We start from the raw sequence: 19826 nt of genomic DNA on the forward strand, positions 1-19826 counted from the left end.
ACCTCTGCATACCTCACCTGCCATCCGGCCCCCGACCTGGATATTCACTCCCTCCCTGCGTCGTGCCTTTGTTTTACTCTGTCTCGCAACTGAATCACTGCCGTTCCCGAATCCAACGCCGCTCACTGAGGGGAACCGCCGCCGCGCTGCCACAGTCAGTCTCGAACCGCTACCCGAGTCACCTCGCAAGATACAGTACCGAGCAGGACAATCGACTACAGGAGCGAGCGACCGGCGACTGTACAAGGGGCTGGCGCTTGAGAGGCATCCGGGGCGATAGATTTGGCCCTGCGGAACATTGGCTTTGCGATCCTCCGAGGCCGACTATTGATCGACGCAGGCGCAAGCGCATCCCCCATCGATATATCTTCACATCGGCCGAGGACGAGCACAAGCGGGCGACAACTGCGATCCTAAGCGCCGGGCATCTGCGCATCCTGAGCACCATTTCCTCTCCCGTCTGCGTTTCCTGCCTCCCCACCCCGTCGACAACGCCATGCTGTGGCTGCCTCTAGCCAACACCAGTCATTGCTCCGTGTTCTGAGCCGTCGACTTACCCGTTGGCCTGTTGGCATCATCGGGGCCTTCGTTTGACTCTCGGCCCCGCCTGCTTGCCGCCGATCGAAAAGCATGCTGCTGTAGTGGCCGTACTGGATAAGACGCTCTTTTGGTATCCTGCACGGCGACCCGCTTGGGCATCCTCACGGCTTGTCTCTCGTTTTCTTCTTAAACACCAGGCATAGCCCTCCCCCCCTGACATCCCCATCTTGTGTGCTGTTTCTCTATACCTCAACCTCTGCTGCGGGTCACACAACGCAAGCCATCTTGACTGGATTTTCGTTTCAGAAGCATTTCACACCTCGATCCCTCAAGGGGACCAATTTATATTCTGTGTTTGTGCATTTTATATCCTGGCGCCATGCACACATATTCTCGGCCATCTTAGAGACACCGCCAAACCGACAAGATCATCTACAAGCGCACTTTATACATTGCCCGTTACGAGGAGACCTGCTAATTCGAGGCCACGCTCCGCATCACACGCATTCAGTACCATTGGCATTCCCCCGACCTAGTGTTTTCTTGGGCCACGGCTTTTCCACAGCCCTAGGTAGAAAGACTCTCGAGCATTGTTTTGCACTGCCTTCATTCCAGTGCCATGTCCTTTTCCAGCGGCGGCGGTGGTGGCACTTTGGCACTGCCCTCGCCCACCCACGTCCATCATATGGACCCGACAGCTGTGCGCAATCTTCGGAGGTCTATGTCACGATCGCCCTCCAAATTCCTCACACGAACAAGTTCCCAAGGTTCAGACAAGGCGCGACAGAGCTCACAATCTCCGTGCCGACGAATCACTACAACACCACTCCACCAACGCTCGGCCCTGAGGCCTCCGCAGTCGGCTCCGCCAGCTGTCAGCTCGACGATTCTTTCCCGCGACCCTTCCCTGTCACCTGCGCAAACACCCCTTCGGACAGGTGTCAAACTTTCGCTCCGATCCGGCGCTGCTAAGAGCGCGAAGTTGACAACCCCTTCACGCATCACCCGAACGCGAGCGTCCTCAAAGAGCCCCTTGAAGCGCGCCTTGAGCGCCACGCCTGACTCGGGAAACTCCAACTCCTCGCGCTCGCCTACGTTTTCTCCAAGAGGCCCGAGATTCTTCGACCAGGAAAACAACAGCATCAACGACACTCCCAGCCGCTCAGTACCGCGAAAGGCTATCGACAGATTGACCCGACATAGTGTGCAATCTGACCGTGCGGAAGCCTCTCAGCTTTTGTTTCTAAAGACCCTGGATCCGATCAGCGACTCTTCCATGCCGCCTACAGCAGGTGCCCTGAAGCGCAGCGACGCAACGATGAACTTGGACAAGTCGAACCAGGGCAGCCCAGTCGCCAAGCGACGAAGCTTGCACGGTATTGTGAGCTCTGTGCAGACGGGGGATGTGAACGTTTTCGGCTCGGGGGGCTCCCCGCCTAGCGGTTTCGACATACATGAAGACGCCTTCCCTGAATACGAGCTTTCTGGCATATCGGGGGCTGCTCTACGGGATGCCCTAGCGTCTCATACCTCAGCGTCCAACATTCCAAAACGGTCCTCGTCTCTCCGGCGATCAACGCTGCAGCAACGCTACGGCGAAAAGACTTCGTGGGGGAAACGGTCTGGTGAGCGACAGCTTTCGCAGCTGGGCGGTGATTTCTCGACGCCTGTCAGGCACCGCCCGCGTCTCTCTACCGACTCATTCGTGCCCCCATCAGCAGTTCGAGAGAATCCCTTTGCGCCCAGCGCGGCCATTTCCACGGCGGAGAACAAGACCCACCAGCCTCACCCGCTGTCCAAGACGCTGACTACCTCAACATCTGGCAACAGTTTGACTGAGGAGCAGTCGCTCTATGCGCCTGCAAAGGTCGCGAAACGGCCGCATGCCTTCTCCAGGTCTCTGCCGCCCGGTGCCAGTCGGCCCACTGCTCGATCTTTCATTGAACAGAGGGCTGCCATCGCAACGCCGAACCAGTCGCACCAGCTCTGGGTCGGCGCCTTCAGCTCCACCGGCCTCGTCTCCAAGGTCAATCGAAACCCGGAGGAAGAAGCCGAAAAGAAGATGGCACCGCCTGATACACCCTGCAAAAAGCACATTAACCCATTCGCAACCTTCCCACCGCCAACGGGCAGTTCTGGAAAGAAGAGAGGAAGCACTCGCTACTCCTTTGGCGGCATCCCTTCCACCCCCTTCCAGAACTCCCTCCTCCCCCGTGCCCCTGACACCGTTGGTAACCCTTCCAAAGGCCTGTCGATTTTCCAACGCAGCAGCGCTATGACTTCCCGCCGTGGGAGCATCCTCAGTGTTGATGGCGACGACCGGAAATTGTTTGCCGATAGCCTCGACTTTGCGGCCTCCGCCGAAGGCGAAGAAGCCCCCCCAACGCCGACCAAGAATCTGTTGACGCCAAGCTTCAGCGGCCTGAGCAGCCTTAGTGAAAGTTCTCAGGAAAGCCCGAGTGCCAACCGAACAATTGCCCTGTCCTCGTCAACGGTCAAGGCAACGCCAACACGAGAAATCAGTTGTAAGTCGATCCCGGAGGAGTCCGCCGTTCCAAGGAGCCACATCGAAGGAGCAGAGTTGCTGGCCGATCGATCTACTCCCATGGACTGCGAAGCATTTTCAACCGAACCTCTTTCCTTAACTTCCTTTGGACGGGCAAGGTCCCAGAGGGGGCTCAGTGCGCCCCCGCCGCTCCAAGCTGAGCCTCCAACTTCGACGACGCCTCAAGCTAGTCGCGCATCTTTCCAGCCAACCCGAACCAGAGTATGTACTAAGATGATGTTTGTTGAATCAGCGAGCCCTGCCGATGGAAGGCGCACCCCCCAGACCCCCCAGGACAGCCTCCTACCATTAGATGCTAGCCGTTTGTCCATCTCTCGCAGTGGAGGGGGTCGCGGAGAGACAACCATGCCGCCGCCGGTCACGCCCACCACGTCCCGGGATTTTCGATCTTCCATGAGCATCTTCGTCACGCCGGTCAATGGTCGCTCCAACAACGTGGACGTCGACGCCAGTCTCCACTCCAAGTTTGACAAGGTTGAACAGATTGGCAAGGGCGAGTTTTCCACAGTCTACCGTGTCACCAAGCAGGATCACCAGATTGCCCTCTCTGCATCTTCTTTCACTCCCCTTGGCAGCCCCAGCAAAAGCCCTGCCAAGAGCCAGGTCTTTGCTGTCAAGAAGAGCAAGCAGCCGTACCATGGACCCAAGGACAGGGACGCCAAGCTGCGCGAAGCGAGAATTCTACGGGCCCTTTCACATTCCGAGCACGTCGTTCAATATATCGACGATTGGGAGCATAACTTTCACCTCTATATCCAGACCGAGTTTTGTGAAGAGGGAACGCTGGATAAATTTTTGGCCAACATCGGACAGATTGGTCGATTGGATGATTTCCGCATCTATAAGATCTTGCAAGATCTTTGCTTGGTAAGTCAACGTCCCCTTTTTGTCTCGATCTGATTTCGGCCAAGCTGCTAACGTTGTTGACAGGGCCTTAAGGAAATCCATGACGCCGGATTCATGCATCTAGACATGAAACCAGCAAACATCTTCATAACCTTTGAAGGAGTCATCAAAATTGGCGATTTTGGATTGGCGAGGGCCATTTCTGAAGATGTGCAGTTGGACATTGAGGGCGACCGTGAATACATGGCGCCGGAAATGTTGGAAGGCAAAGCCGACCAGTCTGCCGACATCTTTTCTCTTGGTCTGATGACTTTGGAAACGGCAGCCAATGTGGTGCTCCCTGACAATGGGCCTACATGGGTTGCTCTCAGGTCTGGTGATCTCTCCGAAGTGCCGAGCCTTACATGGACGCCGTCCAGCGATGTTCAGCGAGATGCTCTTGGTAACCCGACCGAGTCCGCGATGAGCGATGATCTCCGAGCCGAGACGACACGCAGCCCCGGCAACCTGTTTGGCTCTTTTAAGCGATCGGAACTTCAGCAGCCTCCTGAGTTCATGGTTGATGCATTCCATTCCAGCTCGCTCGACTCCATCGTCCGGTGGATGACGCAGCAGGAGCCCGAAGACCGACCGCATATCGAGGAAATCCTGGCCCTGGAAGGTATGCAATGGGTGGCAGAGCACCGCAATGCGCCTGCCACTGTCTACGAAGGCAACTGGGGCCCCTCGGAGTTGTTCCCCGTATCTATCGCTCATGACACCAGCGACCTCGAAATGGCTGATGCGTAAGAGGCCTGCTATCCTTTCTTGAAGGAGAATTTGACATGCTCTGTACTATCTGAGAGGCGATTGCTTCAGAAGAAGAAGAACACGGCTGGATATATCCCAAAGACATAGGATGCCTACCGTAAGCATTTCGATTACTTTTGCCCTTGTACCGGGATATGTACGAGTGGATACAGGGGGCCGACGTTTTCATTTACCACAGCCTCTGGCTCTACATATAGCGGTTTCTTCTTTCTTTCTTTTCTTTGTTTGTATGGCCATTGGCCCATGACGCCATGACGAATACGAATCAACCTCGGCCTTTCTCTTTCTTACATCTCGATTGGTATTCACGACTTGGGCGGGCGAAACGGATCTATTATCACACCAGCTCTACCACAATGATGCATCGCCGCTTTCAGCAAGCTGGTTGAGGAACTCAAGCGCCTTCCCTTCCACCCTCTCACCCAATGTCATTGGAGCGTTTGACTCACATGGGCAAAACGTATCCAGATGGGATGACGCTGGTCGGGTGTTCTGCCGATTCGACCAACCTCAGCTTCTTTAGTCAGCTGGCACAATCAGCACGACAAAGCTGCATCTTGCGAGGGTAGACTGCGTGCATCGGTTATACTTGAGATGGAATAGACATAGCATTGAGGCACGCCCGGGAGGAGGCCTGCTGCTCTAGGAGTTTTTGGCGATTGCACGCACATGATTTGTGTTTGATCATAGGAACGTCGATGGCGAGGGCCATGGGCTTTCCTCGGGCAGGGAAGAAGTTGCTTCTCTACTTCTTCTCTTTTTCTTTCTTTCTTGTTGTCTTCTTTTTGTGCAGGATGTACGAATAAATATCGACAGAACCCAGAAGATGCAAATGGAATGGACAGCTGAACTGCGGCGTTGGGATGGACGGCTTGGAATTGGAAGGATTTTAAGGGCAATTCCCCGCAGTTGGGGGAGGCGAACCCGGCAGTTATGATTGTCACGACGAGATGCAATGAATATGATATGATATCCTTAAGAGTGTTTGACTGTTCCTTCGAGTGCAAAGGCTCGCTTGTGATGGCGATGCCTTTCCGTTAGATAGGTATGATATAAGCCTGACCCCGCATTAGCGTGCGTAATCGGTTGCGAACAACCGAGCAGGGGAACAGATAGTAACAGAGTACATTGTCGAAGATCAATCATCAGTCATCCATCTTTGCTATCATTTACACGGAGATTCGCGTGGAATGCGGATGCATGGACGCTGTATAAGGTACCTAATCATCTCGACACGTGACGATTCAAATACTGCCTGTCCCCCTTACGCGTACCTACCTTACTCACACGTCTTTCTCCATCTCCTCCCTTTACTCTCAATCACCGCCATAACACCACAAGACAGACCAGCTTACCAATATCGAGCACACGACGATGGTGACCGCCACTTTGAAAGACGGCCAATCCGGGCTGCCAACTCCCAGAAGCACAGGGTCCTACTGGCTTCGCGACCCGTCGTACGTGCTCCTCGGCCGTCGCTCAACGCCAGACCTGCCCAAGACGGCAGACGTAGTCATCGTTGGCAGCGGGATCACGGGGGCGTTTGCGGCGCGGGAGCTCGTTGCCGGGGGGAGGGGGGTGGTGATGCTGGAGGCGAGGGAGGCTTGCTGGGGGGCTACGGGGAGGGTGAGTTTTGATTCTATGGTTGTCCCATTTGCCCCAGACTTGACAGTCTCTGTGACATGACGCTTGTTCTGGGAACTGGGAATTGGTGTGCGTGTGTGTGCGTGTGTGTGTGCTGATCCAGGATGGGCATGCGTAGAATGGAGGACACTGTCAGCCCATGATTTACGCGAATAAGCCGCATATTGCGCGCTTCGAGCTTGCTACGTATCGCTTCCTGGAGGACGTTGTGACGAAGTTCAATGTTCCCTGTGACTGGAGGCGGGTTGGGGGCGTACATGCACTGCCTACCGATGAGCTGGTCGAGCTTGTTGCGAAGAGGATCGCGAGGCTTGACAAGCACCATCCGGATCTTGCGGGCCTGGCGACGCTCTTCACCGACCCCGAGGACCTGAAGAGGCTGAGGGTGCCGAACGCAAAGGGGGCGGTGCTGCAGCCGTACGCGGCAAAGTGCTGGCCGTATAAGCTCGTTGCTTGGGTGCTGGAGGCGCTGTTCACGAAGGAGGCTCCCGAGGTGTTCAACCTGCAGACGTCGACGCCGGTGACGCATCTGCAGAGGCTGGACTCGGGATCGTGGGTGCTGCACACGCCGAGGGGCCAGGTCGTCGCCAGGGAGGTGCTGCTCGCGACGAACGCATACACGAGCCACCTGCTGCCGAAGATGACGGGGTTGGTCGTGCCCGTCCGGGGCCAGGTGTCCGCGCTGGAGCCGCCGGATGGGGGCGTCGCACTGGAGCACAGCCACGTGTGGATTGCGGATGAGAGCGACAACTATCTGATCCAGCGGGACGACCCGCTGGAGATGATTGTCGTTGGCGGGGAGAGGCTGAGCGTCCCTGGGGGAGGAGAGGGGGTGTGGAGCGACGACGAAATTGACGAGGTGGTTGCGGAGAGGCTGAGGCGGTGTCTGCGTCCTGCGCTGAAGCTGCGGCCCGACGGGCAGGACGAGGAGGAAGAGCTCCGGGCGAGGTGGCAGTGGACGGGCATCATGGGGTACTCTGTCGACGGGAGCCCGTTCGTGGGGAGGGTGCCGGAGGAGCTTGGGGGAGGGGACGGGCTGTGGATTTGCGCTGGGTATACGGGGCACGGGATGCCGGTTGCGGCGAGGTGCGCGGTGGCCGTGTCGCGGATGATGCTGGGGTCGGGAGGAGGAGGAGGAGATGGTGGTGGTGGTGATGATGGGTCTGTGGACGTGCCGGAGGAGTTTCTGGTGAGTGCTGAGAGGGCGGAGAGGGCGAGGGGGAGGGAGTTGATGAGGAGCAGTTTGGAGGAGTTTCGGTTGGGGATGGAGGAGTTGGTGCAGGGGGGTTGGTAGGGCTGAGTGGTGCGTTATTGATGAGATGTTTGTTTTATGTCTCTGTTGAGTTAGAAGGTTCTGATTGTTGCTATCATGATGATGATGATGTTGTTGTTGTTGTTTAGTATGTTGCTATTCCATATATAGATGCTATCAGTTGTTGAACTGCAACCAAACCCCCCTGGCAAACATCCATCTTCTTCTGAAGAAGTTGCCTCTCTTACCCACAACATGCGATGCACGAGCTGATTGATGGAAAATATCCGTCACAACAAAAACCTCGTGTAATCCGGTGTGCTTCGGCTTGAGATGCATGCAGTTCGTATTCACTGGGGGACTTGTCATCGGACAAACCCACCCCAAAACTTGTCCCAACTCATCGACTCCTCCAGCTTGCAACATCGTATACTTCCCAAAGGGGCAATCTCCGAATGTCACAATTTCCCCTTTCAAAGTCACAGCACGATTCTCTGGGGGGGCGAGACTCCGAGGACTTGCAGGAATGATTACTATTATACAATCGGCTTTCGTATTCTGTAATGTATACACGTCACTTTGGAACGGAAAAACATGGGTTGTTTTCTATCTTGGATGCTGGGGGTTGATGTACGTTTTGACGAAAGGAGCAGTTTGGGGAAATCTGGGTAAGGTACCCAGAATTCGAACGCCGAGACAATTGGGCTCAAGGCGGAATTTGGCGTCATTCGTTGGCAATCAAGATGCTCACGGTTTTGACCTGAGTGAAAGTTGAGGCAAGGTGTTGAATCCTTTGGGTACCTCTTTATGAAAGGAGTGAAGCTTATTACGGCATTAAGACCAAACTAGCAGTTTTCAGGCAGCGGAGCCCAGGGGTGGTTGAAAAAGGAAGCGGCACGATGGTTATAAGATGAGCTGGCGGTCCACTTCGGCAGCCTTGAAGGAACTGTTGCCAAAATAAATTCAAAAGATTGAGGCTCGTTCTGGCTCGCGCTCTGAGTGACGCAGCCTGTCTTTCGTTTTATCAAGTTGCTGGCTATCCATTTCACTCGCTTTTGGTTGCTGGCTTCTTGCTGTGTGTTGCGACTTGTCCTTCGTTTTTTTATTTTTTTTTTGCCTTTGGGGTTCACAGTTTTTGGAGATTATCTGACGCAGAGAAGTCGGTTCCTCGGCTTCAATCTCTCTGGTCGGCCTCGTCCAGTCATTGAGTCTCTGTGTGAATACCATCACCTTCGGATTCACGATGCAGCGGGCCGCACTGGCTGTTGCGCTCCTTGGCGCCTCTGTTGGCGCCATCAAGATCGACTTTACTGATGCTGGTGCGCTGCCTGCTTGAGCGGTTTTGAGCGAATCTTGACATACTGACATGATGGCAGCCTCGGTCAAGAATGGCGCGAGCACGATTGCGTACGGGCTCGTGAAGTACTACAGAGGCAACGAGACGGGCCAGGTCCCGGGCATCCTCCCTGAGCCATACTACTGTCTGCTCCCCCTTCCCTCCAACTCACGAATATCCCGTACCTCAATATCCAAAGTAATAGCAGGCTGACCCGATAAGCAGGGTGGGAGTCGGGCGCCTTGTTCAACACCCTGATCGACTACTGGGCCCAGACGGGCGACGACACGTACAACGCCGTCACGAAGCAGGGCCTCCTCTGGCAAGTCGGCGAGGGCAACAACTTCATGCCCGTGAACCAGACCGCCTCGGAAGCCAACGACGACCAGGGCGTCTGGGCTCTGGCGGCCCTGTCGGCGGCAGAGAGCGGCTTCCCGAGCCCGGCTGCGGACCAGCCGCAGTGGCTGGACCTGGCGAGGAACGTGTTTGACGACTTCGTGGCCCGCTGGGACACCAAGACGTGCGGCGGCGGCCTGCGATGGCAGATCTTCACCTTCAACGCCGGCTACGACTACAAGAACTCGGCGTCCAGCGGCGTCTTCTTCGACCTCGCCGCCAGGCTGTACCTGCAGACCAAGAACAGCACGTACTCGCACTGGGCCAGCGAGGTCTTTGAGTGGGAGCACAAGGTCGGCCTGATTAGCGATTCGTACGACGTCTTTGATGGCGTCAGGACCGAGGCGTGCGGCACGGTCGACAAGATCCAGAACAGCATGAACGCGGGCATCTTCTTGCACGGAGCCGCGGCCATGTACAACGCCACCTCGTCGTCCGAGTGGAAGACGCGCGTGGACGGGCTGCTCAAGGGCGTGCAGAGCACCTTTGTCAAGGACGGTGTCTTGTTTGAGGCTGCGTGCGAGGGCCAGGGGACGTGCAACGTCGACATGCAGGCCTACAAGAGCTTCCTGGCTCGCGGCCTCAAGGCGACGAGCGAGCTGGCGCCGCACACGGGACAGACGATTCGGCCTCTGCTGTTGAGCAGCGCAAAGGCGGCGGCTGCTGCCTGTGCGGGAACGACTACCAAGATGTACCTGGGAAAACCCAACACCGTGTGTGGGTTCTCGTGGATTGCGAAGAACGGGCAGGTGTTTGATGGGAAGATTGGGGTTGGCGAGCAGCTGAATGCCCTTTCTGCTGTGATTTCGACGATTTCTGGGGGAGCGGCTGCTGGGGGGGATGATGGCGAGGGATCGTCTGGAGGGAACGGGACGAGCACTGCTGGGCCGAGCAAGACGAGTGGAACGGCGGGGCCTGTGACGGCTTCTGTCAAGCCTCCGAGTGCTGGGACGAGGGTTGCTGCGAATGCTGTGGCTGCTGTGGTTGTTTTGGGAGGAGTTGTGGTTGGCTTGTTGTGAGGATGGGAGAGAGAGATGAGTTTCTTGTAGGGGGAGGGAGGGGGGACTGACTGAAAGGTTGGACTGGGGATGCTGTTGATTCTTTTACAAGCCTGTCTTGTCTACTGACCAACACTCCCCTGACCTGATCTATATGAATCACATCGTACCTATGATGAAATAGATTCACATAGTAATGAGAAATAGCTGTTCATGGAGAGCAAAAATGTTCGTGAGGCTTCAGCTGCAGTGCAACAGTTGCTACTCTAAGAGGATTAGCCGCGATCTAAAAATTCTTCCCCATGGCGGGGGCATTTTCGGTTACCTCATTATTGAGGTTTTGCTCTCTCACAACACCACTTATTACTCATTCATTCATCGCTCAATTGTTTCTTCCACTTCCTGGGATAAGACAACCAGAAGAAATAGAAAGAAGAGAAAAAAAGAGGCAGAAATGCAGCTCAAGACGGTCCAGAAGCTGGAGCTGCCGGCAGCGGCGGACATGCACGTCCACCTGCGCCAGGGCGAGATGATGGAGGTTGTGGTGCCGACTCTGGAGCGAGGAGGAGTCGACACTGCCTTTGTGTATGTGTTTCTGTTTGACTTGGACACGAGTCATTGGTTTTTGATGGCTGACATTGGGCTCTATATAGTATGCCGAATCTGGTATGTGAATACAGCATCCATGTGTTAAAGAAGCGACATGACTTGTATTGCTGGTTGATGACGGCATTCTTTCACTCAATCGATCGCATGGCTAATAGATCTTCTAGGTCCCTCCCTTGACTGAAGTTGACAGAGTATGTATTCACGACTGAGATGCAAGCGCTTTACGCATGGCTTACTCTCATAAGGTCCTCGATTACCAGACCAAGCTCCGTGCCATTGCACCAAACGTCCACTTTCTCATGTCCCTCTACGTAAGCCATTACCATCTGCAGCATCCAGGGACACCACGCGCCTAACGGGAACCCAGCTTCATCCCTCAGTCACGCCAGAGACGATAGAGAAAGCAGCAGAGGCTGGAATCACGGGTGTCAAGCTGTATCCCCAGGGTGGGTTTTCCTGCGCCTTTTCCGATGAGCTTCACTAAGACAACCAACTCCTCAGGCGGAACAACCAATTCTGAGCATGGAGTGGCCAACGTCGAGGCCTTTTACGATACCTTTGCCAGCATGGAGAAGCATGACATGGTGCTCAACCTGCACGGGGAGGTCCTCGAGGCTATGGCCCCCGAGGGCATGACGTTGGAAGAGGCGTTTCTGCCGACGCTCAAGAAGCTCCATGACAGGTTCCCCAACCTGCGCATTGTGGTACGTTCTCTCTGACCAAAACTCGTTGTGAAACATACAGTCATGCTGATATCTGATACTTTTTCAGCTCGAGCACTGCACCACGGCTGCAGCAGTCGAAGCAGTCAAGGCCTGTGGACCCAATGTTGGAGGTATGCCTCTCCCCTTTAACTTCCTTTTGCTTCCCAGATGAGCGACTTATACTCATTGTGACTTCACACGTTCAGCGACCATCACTGCGCATCACCTGTACCTGACCGAGCACGAAGCCTGCTGCGACCCCTTTGCCTTTTGCAAGCCCATCCCCAAGAAGCCCACCGACAGGGACGCCCTGCTCAAGGCCGTCGTCAGCGGCAATCCCAAATTCTTCTTGTAAGTTGATTGCACTACTGTCTCATTTTTTGCTTCCTGATTATGGAGATTCATTGAAGAAGACATGCTAAACGCGCATCTCCCTTTTCCAGCGGAAGTGACAGCGCCCCCCATCCCCTGACCTCAAAGACATCGGCGGCCCAGGGCAAGGCCCCGGCCGGTGTCTTCACGCAGCCGTACGTGACCCAGCTCGTGCTCCTGGCGCTGGAGGAAGGCATCGAGCGCGGCGTCATCAGCGAGGACGACGTCACGCAGGACAAGATTGAGGGGTTCCTCAGCAGATTCGGCAGGCGCTTCTACAAGCTGCCCGAGACTTCTGGCAACAGGATCATCCTGGAGAGGAAGGGGGAGAAGATCTTGCCCAGCGTTAAGAGTGAGAGCGGAGAGGTGGAGGTTGGCATCTCGAGGGCGGGGACTGAGGTGTTTAGTTTGACGTGGGTTAGGGCTGCGTAGAGAAGTGTCTTGAACAGGTGAGATATGTTTGGGCCTGATTGTAGATTTGCGATGAAGGGTTTCTGGGTGGTGCAGAGAAGGAGTTGGTTGGGATTGTTTGACTTGAGAGTCAGTGGAAAAGTGGTAGAAGTCCGACTTTTCGGGAAAATACGCGTTACGGGTTAGGCAGATCTTGACAACGGTCAGATGCCTGCTGGCTCATGGATTCAAGCAGTCTTACATGCGTATCTCGTAAAGAGACAAATTTACTGGTATGTTAACAAGTTGCCTCTTGCTCAGGGGTAGCCAATCCAGAGCCATGCCCATTAAGCCTCAGTGAATGAGCTATATGGACAGACAATCAATATAACAGCGGAAGTGTTTTCTCATCACGCTTGCAGGCACTTTTGCTTCGCCCGATATCGAACCCACCCTTAAGGCTACATATCGGAGGTGCGTTACTGTAAAGATCTCTAGGGCGGGCGCAGTTGTGCTCTAGCCTCCCGTCTCCATCACAAGGATGACAAGTGATTTTTGTCCTCTTATTACGCAGCAATTACTATTCACGGCAGAAAGACATCAAACCCCCCTGCCATCAGCCTATATTGCGAGTATCCACTGCAAGCATACATAGTAAGTATGTACTTGGGCAGCGAAGCAACGCAGCTCTCTTACGGGCGTTTGAAGAGCTCGAGAAGCTATCGCGAGTCATTTGAGGGAGCGTCAGTTGACCCTTGTCTGTTTGCTGGGTCTGTTTTGTCTAATGTTTAGTTGGAGGGTATCAGCACCAAGTGACAAGCGCTGCATTAGGGCCCGGCATCATGAGACGACAGAACCGATGGAAACCAATATAGAATCGGCTCAACGGCAGCAGCTTCAAGAGACCGGATTGGATACGAATGTAGATACTTGAGGATGAAAGCAACCCTGTGGGTGAGGTTTAAGAGGGTTTTCATCAGAAGCAAGCTTACAAAGCTCGATATAAATATAGAACTTGCTACAATCTCCCTTTCATGTGAAACTCCATACCGAGCGAAAAGTCTTTGTCGTTTTTTCTTTTCCGAGTGTCTTCTGTCTTGTTGTTGTTGTTGTTGTTGTCGTTTACCTTTGCTCAGCAGCGTTTTTGGCAATAAGGCGATGGCCATGATGGAGTTTCTTTGCGTGGCTTTGGTCTCCTTTGCCGGCGTCGTCTTGACGCTGCGACAGCCGGACGCGACGATTTCTCTTGCAGCGGGAGTCGGACTGGGATTGTACGTGCTGGCAACGGTCGTGGCCAAGGTCGGGAGAGCCTTGATCTATCCCTTCTACATCTCCGGACTGCGCAACGTCCCCGGACCAAAGGTGCACCAGACCGACCTTTTCTTCACCAAGACAGAAAAAATCAAAGCAGAAGAAACAGAACAGAAGGAGACTGACTCATTTTTTTTTTTTTTTGCAAATGATTACTAGGACAACCAATTCCTCGTCGGCCAAGCAATCCGCCTCCTCAAAACCGCCGGGCCAAACGACCTGTATCTCGACTGGATGCGCAAATGGCCAGACGCGCCCTTCATCCGGTACCTGAGCTTTGGCAACTCCGAGGTCCTGCTTGTGAACAGCCTGGAGGCGGCGCGCGAGGTGCTGCAGACGCATGGCAGTTCATTTGTGAAGCCGGCCTTTTTCGAGAAGCTGGTGGGCGAGATGATGGGCACGGGGGTGCTGTTTAGCGTAGGGGAGCAGCATAAGCAGCTGCGGCGGATCATGGCCGGTGAGTTCGTTTTTGGTTCAAAAGGAGCAGCTGTTTACTTTGTTTTTTCTTGGGAGATGGGAGATGGGAGTAGAAAAAGAGTGGCATTTGTTTGTTTGGCCGGTTGAGCTAAATGGGATTGTGGTGGTTTTAGGACCCCTTTCGAAGCCAAAGGTGAGACGGATGCTGCCCCTATTCAAGGACAAGGCCAGGGAGCTATCTGCTTCGCTCGACGAGGCAATTGCAGGAGACAGCAAAGGAGTTGTCGAAAGTAAGCCTCTCTTGCGCTCCGTTTCCCGGCACAAAGGTGAATATACGGCTCATAATCAAACCCAGTCGAAACCCTCTTCTCGCGAACCGCCTTCAAAGTCATCAGCACCGCCCTCCTCAGCAGAGACATCACCGACTTCCGCTCCGCAACCTCGCCGCTCAGCTTCGAGGAGTGCTACAGGGGCATCCTCACGCCGCCGACGCTGCTCGGCAAGCTCATCACCTTTGTCAACCCCTTTGTGCCGCTGCGCTGGCTCCCCATCGAGGCGAACCTCGCCTTCATCCGGGCCAACACCGCGCTCAGGGGGATGCTGTCCGAGCTGGTGCAGGAGCGCGTCGCGCAGGTGAAGCAGGGTAAGGGCGGCGGGGGGGAGGAGGACGGGAACAAGGACTTTTTGACGGACATGATTGAGGCGAATCTGGCGGAGAGCAAGGGGGTTTCGGACCAGCTGCTGGTCGATACCGTAAGCTCTAGCCACCCCCCTGAAGATGGAATTTGCAAAAAAAGTCTCTGGTTCTGTTGCTGATGAGTTTCCTCCATACAGATCATCCAAGGCGTCTCTGCTGGGCACGAGACGACCGCCGGCGCCCTCACATGGACCGTCCACGCCCTCACGCAACACCCGCACATGCAGCAGCGCCTGCGCGACGAGATCCTCTCCGCCCAGCAGCAGAAGAAGAAGAAGAAGCAAGCCGATGATGGTCTCGACGCCGCCACCATCGACAGCCTGCCCTACCTCAACAACGTCCTCAACGAGAGCCTGCGCGTCTACTCGCCCACGCTCATGGCCCCCTGGGAAGCCGGCCAGGACCTCGTCATCGCCGGCGTCGCCATCCCCAAGGGCACCACCGTGACGACGATCCCGGCCATGGTGCACCTCAACCCGAGCATCTGGGGCGCCGCCGCCGCCGACGTTGACGAGTTCAACCCCGATCGGTGGGATGCCGCGACGGGGCCGGCGGCGAACCCGTTTGCCATTGAGGCGTTTCTCAACGGGCCGAGGACGTGTCCCGGGAGGGCGCTGGCGCTGCTGGAGATGAAGACGGTGCTGGCGGAGGTGGTGGGCAACTTTGGGCTCGAGGCGGCGAGGGAGGAGGTGCAGTTTGAGAATCCGAGTCTGACGCTGAAGCCGAAGGGGGGGCTGTGGGTGAGGGTCAAGAGGTTGTGATGATTGCTTTTTTTTTTTTTTTTTTTTTGCTCTGCTAGTTGTCGATGTAGATAGTTTGTTTTATGGTGTTTGTGAGTGGGCTTTTTTTTTTTTCTTTCCATAGCCTTGGGGAACTTTCGTGCTTTCTTTTGAATATTATGGGTGAATTATTGATAGGTGGACTTGTCTGTCCTTGTAAGTGGATAGGCAGGGGGTTGAGTGAGGTTGGGCATCGACCTGCTTGAAAGAGCATGGTTGAGCATTTTCCAGATCACCAAGTCTGATGTCAGACACAAGTATCAGCATTGTCTTTTTGATGGATCCTCGTGAAATCTTTTCAAAGCTTGCTGCGTAATAGAGTCTGCTGTCAACTAACTCAACTCGAGCAGCATCACAGCTCCTACGGTATAACAACAATACAAGCAGGAATTTGCTTCAACCCGTTCCCTCGAAAAACCATCACTGACTGTTCGCTTCCCAAAGAGAACCAAGTTTGAGCATCTCCTGCTACGGGGCTGCCACACCTTGTTGCAGCAGCACCCACCCTCTCTCTCTCTCTCTCAACTGGCCTGTCGTGTGTCAGCAACCCATCGAGCTTCAAGGGATTGCCCATGCTATTTCACAACACGACTCTAGGATAAAGGGGCCAAGCAGCAATGCAGACCGGGGGTATCTTTCCGTCATAGATCCAGGCAATCAACCTGTTCGACTCTTTTCACAGCCCCGATTAATGCTTCTACAACATGGCTTTTCAACTCCATGAGCCGTCTGTCTTCATCATCTTGACTGAGCCATCAAGCAACACCCCTGTCTATACGTTACATATACGGATATAACAACACACAACCCAGTATCCTGTCCGCTTCATCTCCCTCCCCCTCCCCCTCCCCCGCGCCGGCAATCCTGCCGTTCGTCCCATACTACCATCTCCAAAATCTCCACGCTTCATCCTCCCCAGCACACACCGGATGTCTTCGAGCCGCCAACCACAGCTCAGGCGCACCTCTGGCCGCACGCTGTTAGCCTGCGAGCCTTGCCGCAAGAGGAAATCAAAGGTATTCATTCATTCAAGGCTTGGATACCTGGAACCCCCCCTGGTCTTCTTTCATACGACCTCTGGTTTGTCTGTCTGTTCTGGCCCGAGTACAGATCCCAGATCTACGGGCGAGAAGGCTTAGCGGACTGGGCATATCTTGCCCTGGAGCCCCAGCGTCAAAGCCCGTGTGGGCGTTTGTTTCTTGATAGAATTCCAGTCAGAGTGAAGTGTTTCCGATGCCGTGCCGATGCTGATGGCGCGTTGTCTGTAGTGTGACGGCGAAAAGCCCGTCTGTGGCGCCTGTCAGTCCCACGAGCTGGCCTGTCACTATGAGCCAGTTCGACCTACACGCAGGTAAGGTTTTGCCATACGAACCCCCTTCTCCCATTGCCATCTCCATCTCCATATATATATATATATATATGTAATCATCATCAGTAACGCGCAAGACTTATGCGATTCCCAGACAAAAGTACTGGGACCGTGACTATGTTCAGGCCCTCGAGGACCAGGTCCGGCTGCTCTCCGCCTCCCTCCAGCAGCAGTCCAAAGACTCCTCCTCCGCCTCCGCCTCCGCCTCTCCGGCAAGCCAGCCATCACCAGGGTCCTGGACGGCAGCCGCCGGCAAGCAACCGCCGCAGCCGCAGCTCCCGTACGGGCCAAAGATGCTCTCGGCCCTGCACGACTTCGGCTCCGTCAAGTGGGCCGACATCACCGGCCGGGACGGCCTCCCGATGCTCGCCGGCCCGGGCCGCTTCTCCTTCTTCTCGCACACCCTGCTGCCGACCTTTGAAGACGGCTCGTCACGGCCCTCGCCGCCCCCCAAGGCGACGGTGCCCTCCACGGAGACGTTCCTCCTCGAGATCGCGTCCGACCTGGGCCTGAAGCAGCACCTCAAGGCGCACTTCCTCGAGCACATCAACCCCTACTACAAGTTCGTCGACCCCGTCTGGCTCAACTTCTCGGACCTGTTCCCCCACAACGACACGGCGCTGCAGCTGCTCTACAGCGCCCTCTTTGCCGCCGCCGCGTACTCCTCGCCCGTGGCCACCAGGGGCGTTGCCGAGGCGTTCATGGCGTATGCCGAGGGCCTGGTGCAGCAGTGCTATCTGGAGCATTTGTGCTTGCCCGTGCTGCAGGCCTTGATTGTCATTGCGTGGTATAAGCACATGCTGCTGGATGCGGCCAAGGGGCATCTGTATCACTGTGAGTTCGGATGCGCTTATGCCATGTATCTATCGTCGTCAGCGTCAGTCAAACTAACTCATTGATATTTTCTTTCCCTTAGATATGGCCATTGGGCTGTCCAACCATCTGAAGATCAGGGACATACCGCCACACGAGCGAACCGTCAGCGACGTTGCCACCATCAGGACCTTTTGGTCTCTATTCTTCCTTGACCGGTTTGTTCACTCTCAGCTGTCTCTCCTCAACCGTCCCGCTCTCACACATCAAATGGTGATAGAATCGCGACCCCAAAGCTGGGCTGTCCAACCGGCATCCCTTGGGAGCCCGACAACATCACGCCCTACATCGACACAGTCTCCCCGGAACTGGTCGACGTGGCAGCCCTCTCCTTTGACCACCACTGCCGCCTCTACCACATCCAGCAGCGCTACATCGACGTCATGTGAGTACCTACGGAGAACAACCCTTCCGCCTCCTTCCCCCCCCCGCCTACCCCTATTCTCAACAACCACAACAACTTCGTATCGCATCGCTGACATGCCTAGGTACGCCCCCAACTTCCACCACCTCCCCGCCCCCGAGAAGCAAGCCATCTACGCAAAGGCAAACAACGCCATGCTCGCCCTCCGCAAGCACATCGACCGTCGCCTCTACATCAGCCGCAACGCCAAGCCGCACCGCGTCCAGGTCGTCTTCTGGATCACCTACCACTCCATCCTCATCAACCTCTACCGACCCGTCCTCGACCCGCAGGACCCCGGCATGGCGCACAACATCCCCAGCGCGCTGCGCTCGGCCACGGCGTCCGCCATGGCCATCACGAGGCTCCTCAAGGGCCTGCAGGCGTCGGACGACGTCAAGCATCTGCCCCCCTTCATCATATACCATGTGTTTCGCGCGGCGCTGGTGCATGGGCTCAATCTTATTGCGGCGGAGGAGGCGGGGGGACAGAGGGTGTCGTCGGGGAACTTTTGGGCTTGCTTTCGCGTGCTGGGGGAGCTGAGTGGTGTTTGGAAGGAGTTGTCTGAGGGGGCGATGCCGTTTGTGCTCATGGCTACGAGGGGATGGGGGTTTCAGGAGGAGGTCATGAGCGTGAACAAGGCGGCTGATGAAGATGAGGAGGATGGTGATGATGATGATGGCTTTGAGGCGGGAATCGATGACCTTGTTGGGCAAGTCGAGGGAGGTCAGTATGGAAGTATTTCTTGAGTTTGACTTGACAAAGCAAAGGGTCGGGGGGGAATGGTATAGGAAGTTGGCGACGACATCTCAATACACGAATATCCGAGCAGACATGTTTGTGTATTCATCTCTCTATAAGGCGACGCTACATGTACACATCCAATAATCCAAAAATAACGTAAATGGCAGCGCCTAATCAGACAGACACCCCCCCTCAAATCGAAGAAGCAACAAAACCATCTCCTGTAACCCCTTAGTTGTCGGTCGTGCAAGTCACGTAGGCAACAGCAGCAGGCGGGTTCACCGGCACGGTCATGGCCTTGCGGACCGAGACGGCGCCCAGGCTCTTGTTGGTCGGGGTCTGGAACTGGCACTCAGTGAGGATGTAGTGGCGGCCGTCGAAGGGAGGCGAGACGAAGACGTCGGTGACGGGGCCGCCGGAGGCTGTTTGAAGACTTTGGTGTCAGTTTTTTTTTTTTTTTTCTTTCCTTTATACAAATGATTCCCCGTGTTGCTTGCTCGAGTTTTGTAAGGGGCAGAATAGAGAGTTATCTAAGGAGGTAATAGTAGAAACGTACGCAGCTTCTGGGCGCCCTGGTTGACCTTGACAAAGTGCGGCCTGGTGTAGGTGCCGTTGGAGTAGGTGTAAGCGACCTGGGCCTTGCTCGTGTCGTGGAACGCGCGAGGAGGCAGGGCGGCAGCGACGCCGGCGAGGGCAGCGGCCACAATCACGGAGAACTGCATATTTGGAAATAATATAGAAAGATTGAAAGCGAATGGCTGGGTAAGAGG

General features: G+C 55.4%; 7 protein-coding genes across 7 annotated transcripts; 6 read left to right on the plus strand and 1 right to left on the minus strand.

The window, feature by feature from the left end:
• Nucleotides 1–1159: 1159 nt before the first annotated feature.
• On the plus strand, nucleotides 1160–4741 carry TRIREDRAFT_67982 (protein kinase; the record flags this gene model as incomplete). The annotated part of the gene is made up of 3 exons (XM_006968388.1): nucleotides 1160–3065; nucleotides 3339–3973; nucleotides 4037–4741. The coding sequence occupies 3 exons, from the start codon at nucleotides 1160–1162 to the stop codon at nucleotides 4739–4741; spliced, it is 3246 nt and encodes a 1081-aa protein (XP_006968450.1).
• Nucleotides 4742–6136: 1395 nt separating this feature from the next.
• TRIREDRAFT_81150 (uncharacterized protein) lies at nucleotides 6137–7750 on the plus strand (the record flags this gene model as incomplete). The annotated part of the gene is made up of 2 exons (XM_006968389.1): nucleotides 6137–6388; nucleotides 6525–7750. 2 exons carry the CDS (start codon nucleotides 6137–6139, stop codon nucleotides 7698–7700), a joined length of 1428 nt encoding a protein of 475 aa, XP_006968451.1. The 3' UTR covers nucleotides 7701–7750.
• A 1277-nt stretch (nucleotides 7751–9027) lies between these two features.
• On the plus strand, nucleotides 9028–10409 carry TRIREDRAFT_67844 (glycoside hydrolase family 76; the record flags this gene model as incomplete). The annotated part of the gene is made up of 2 exons (XM_006968390.1): nucleotides 9028–9139; nucleotides 9220–10409. 2 exons carry the CDS (start codon nucleotides 9028–9030, stop codon nucleotides 10407–10409), a joined length of 1302 nt encoding a protein of 433 aa, XP_006968452.1.
• A 633-nt stretch (nucleotides 10410–11042) lies between these two features.
• TRIREDRAFT_110899 (uncharacterized protein) lies at nucleotides 11043–12505 on the plus strand (the record flags this gene model as incomplete). The annotated part of the gene is made up of 8 exons (XM_006968391.1): nucleotides 11043–11054; nucleotides 11162–11188; nucleotides 11243–11308; nucleotides 11365–11443; nucleotides 11499–11701; nucleotides 11769–11832; nucleotides 11908–12052; nucleotides 12145–12505. 8 exons carry the CDS (start codon nucleotides 11043–11045, stop codon nucleotides 12503–12505), a joined length of 957 nt encoding a protein of 318 aa, XP_006968453.1.
• A 1227-nt stretch (nucleotides 12506–13732) lies between these two features.
• On the plus strand, nucleotides 13733–15649 carry TRIREDRAFT_27706 (uncharacterized protein; the record flags this gene model as incomplete). Its single annotated transcript, XM_006968365.2, has 5 exons — nucleotides 13733–13825; nucleotides 13934–14231; nucleotides 14365–14481; nucleotides 14547–14944; nucleotides 15026–15649. Coding segments are annotated over 5 exons (1530 nt in total), but the record flags the coding sequence as incomplete, so codon positions are not given.
• A 1344-nt stretch (nucleotides 15650–16993) lies between these two features.
• Nucleotides 16994–19061, plus strand: TRIREDRAFT_110901 (fungal specific transcription factor domain-containing protein; the record flags this gene model as incomplete). Its single annotated transcript, XM_006968392.1, has 5 exons — nucleotides 16994–17018; nucleotides 17103–17870; nucleotides 17953–18067; nucleotides 18130–18294; nucleotides 18398–19061. 5 exons carry the CDS (start codon nucleotides 16994–16996, stop codon nucleotides 19059–19061), a joined length of 1737 nt encoding a protein of 578 aa, XP_006968454.1.
• A 226-nt stretch (nucleotides 19062–19287) lies between these two features.
• Nucleotides 19288–19778, minus strand: TRIREDRAFT_110902 (uncharacterized protein; the record flags this gene model as incomplete). Its single annotated transcript, XM_006968456.1, has 2 exons — nucleotides 19288–19478; nucleotides 19613–19778. The coding sequence occupies 2 exons, from the start codon at nucleotides 19776–19778 to the stop codon at nucleotides 19288–19290; spliced, it is 357 nt and encodes a 118-aa protein (XP_006968518.1).
• Nucleotides 19779–19826: the final 48 nt, after the last annotated feature.

This window comes from Trichoderma reesei (genome assembly GCF_000167675.1).
Source record: "Trichoderma reesei QM6a unplaced genomic scaffold TRIREscaffold_23, whole genome shotgun sequence".
Classification (NCBI taxonomy): Eukaryota; Fungi; Ascomycota; class Sordariomycetes; order Hypocreales; family Hypocreaceae; genus Trichoderma; species Trichoderma reesei.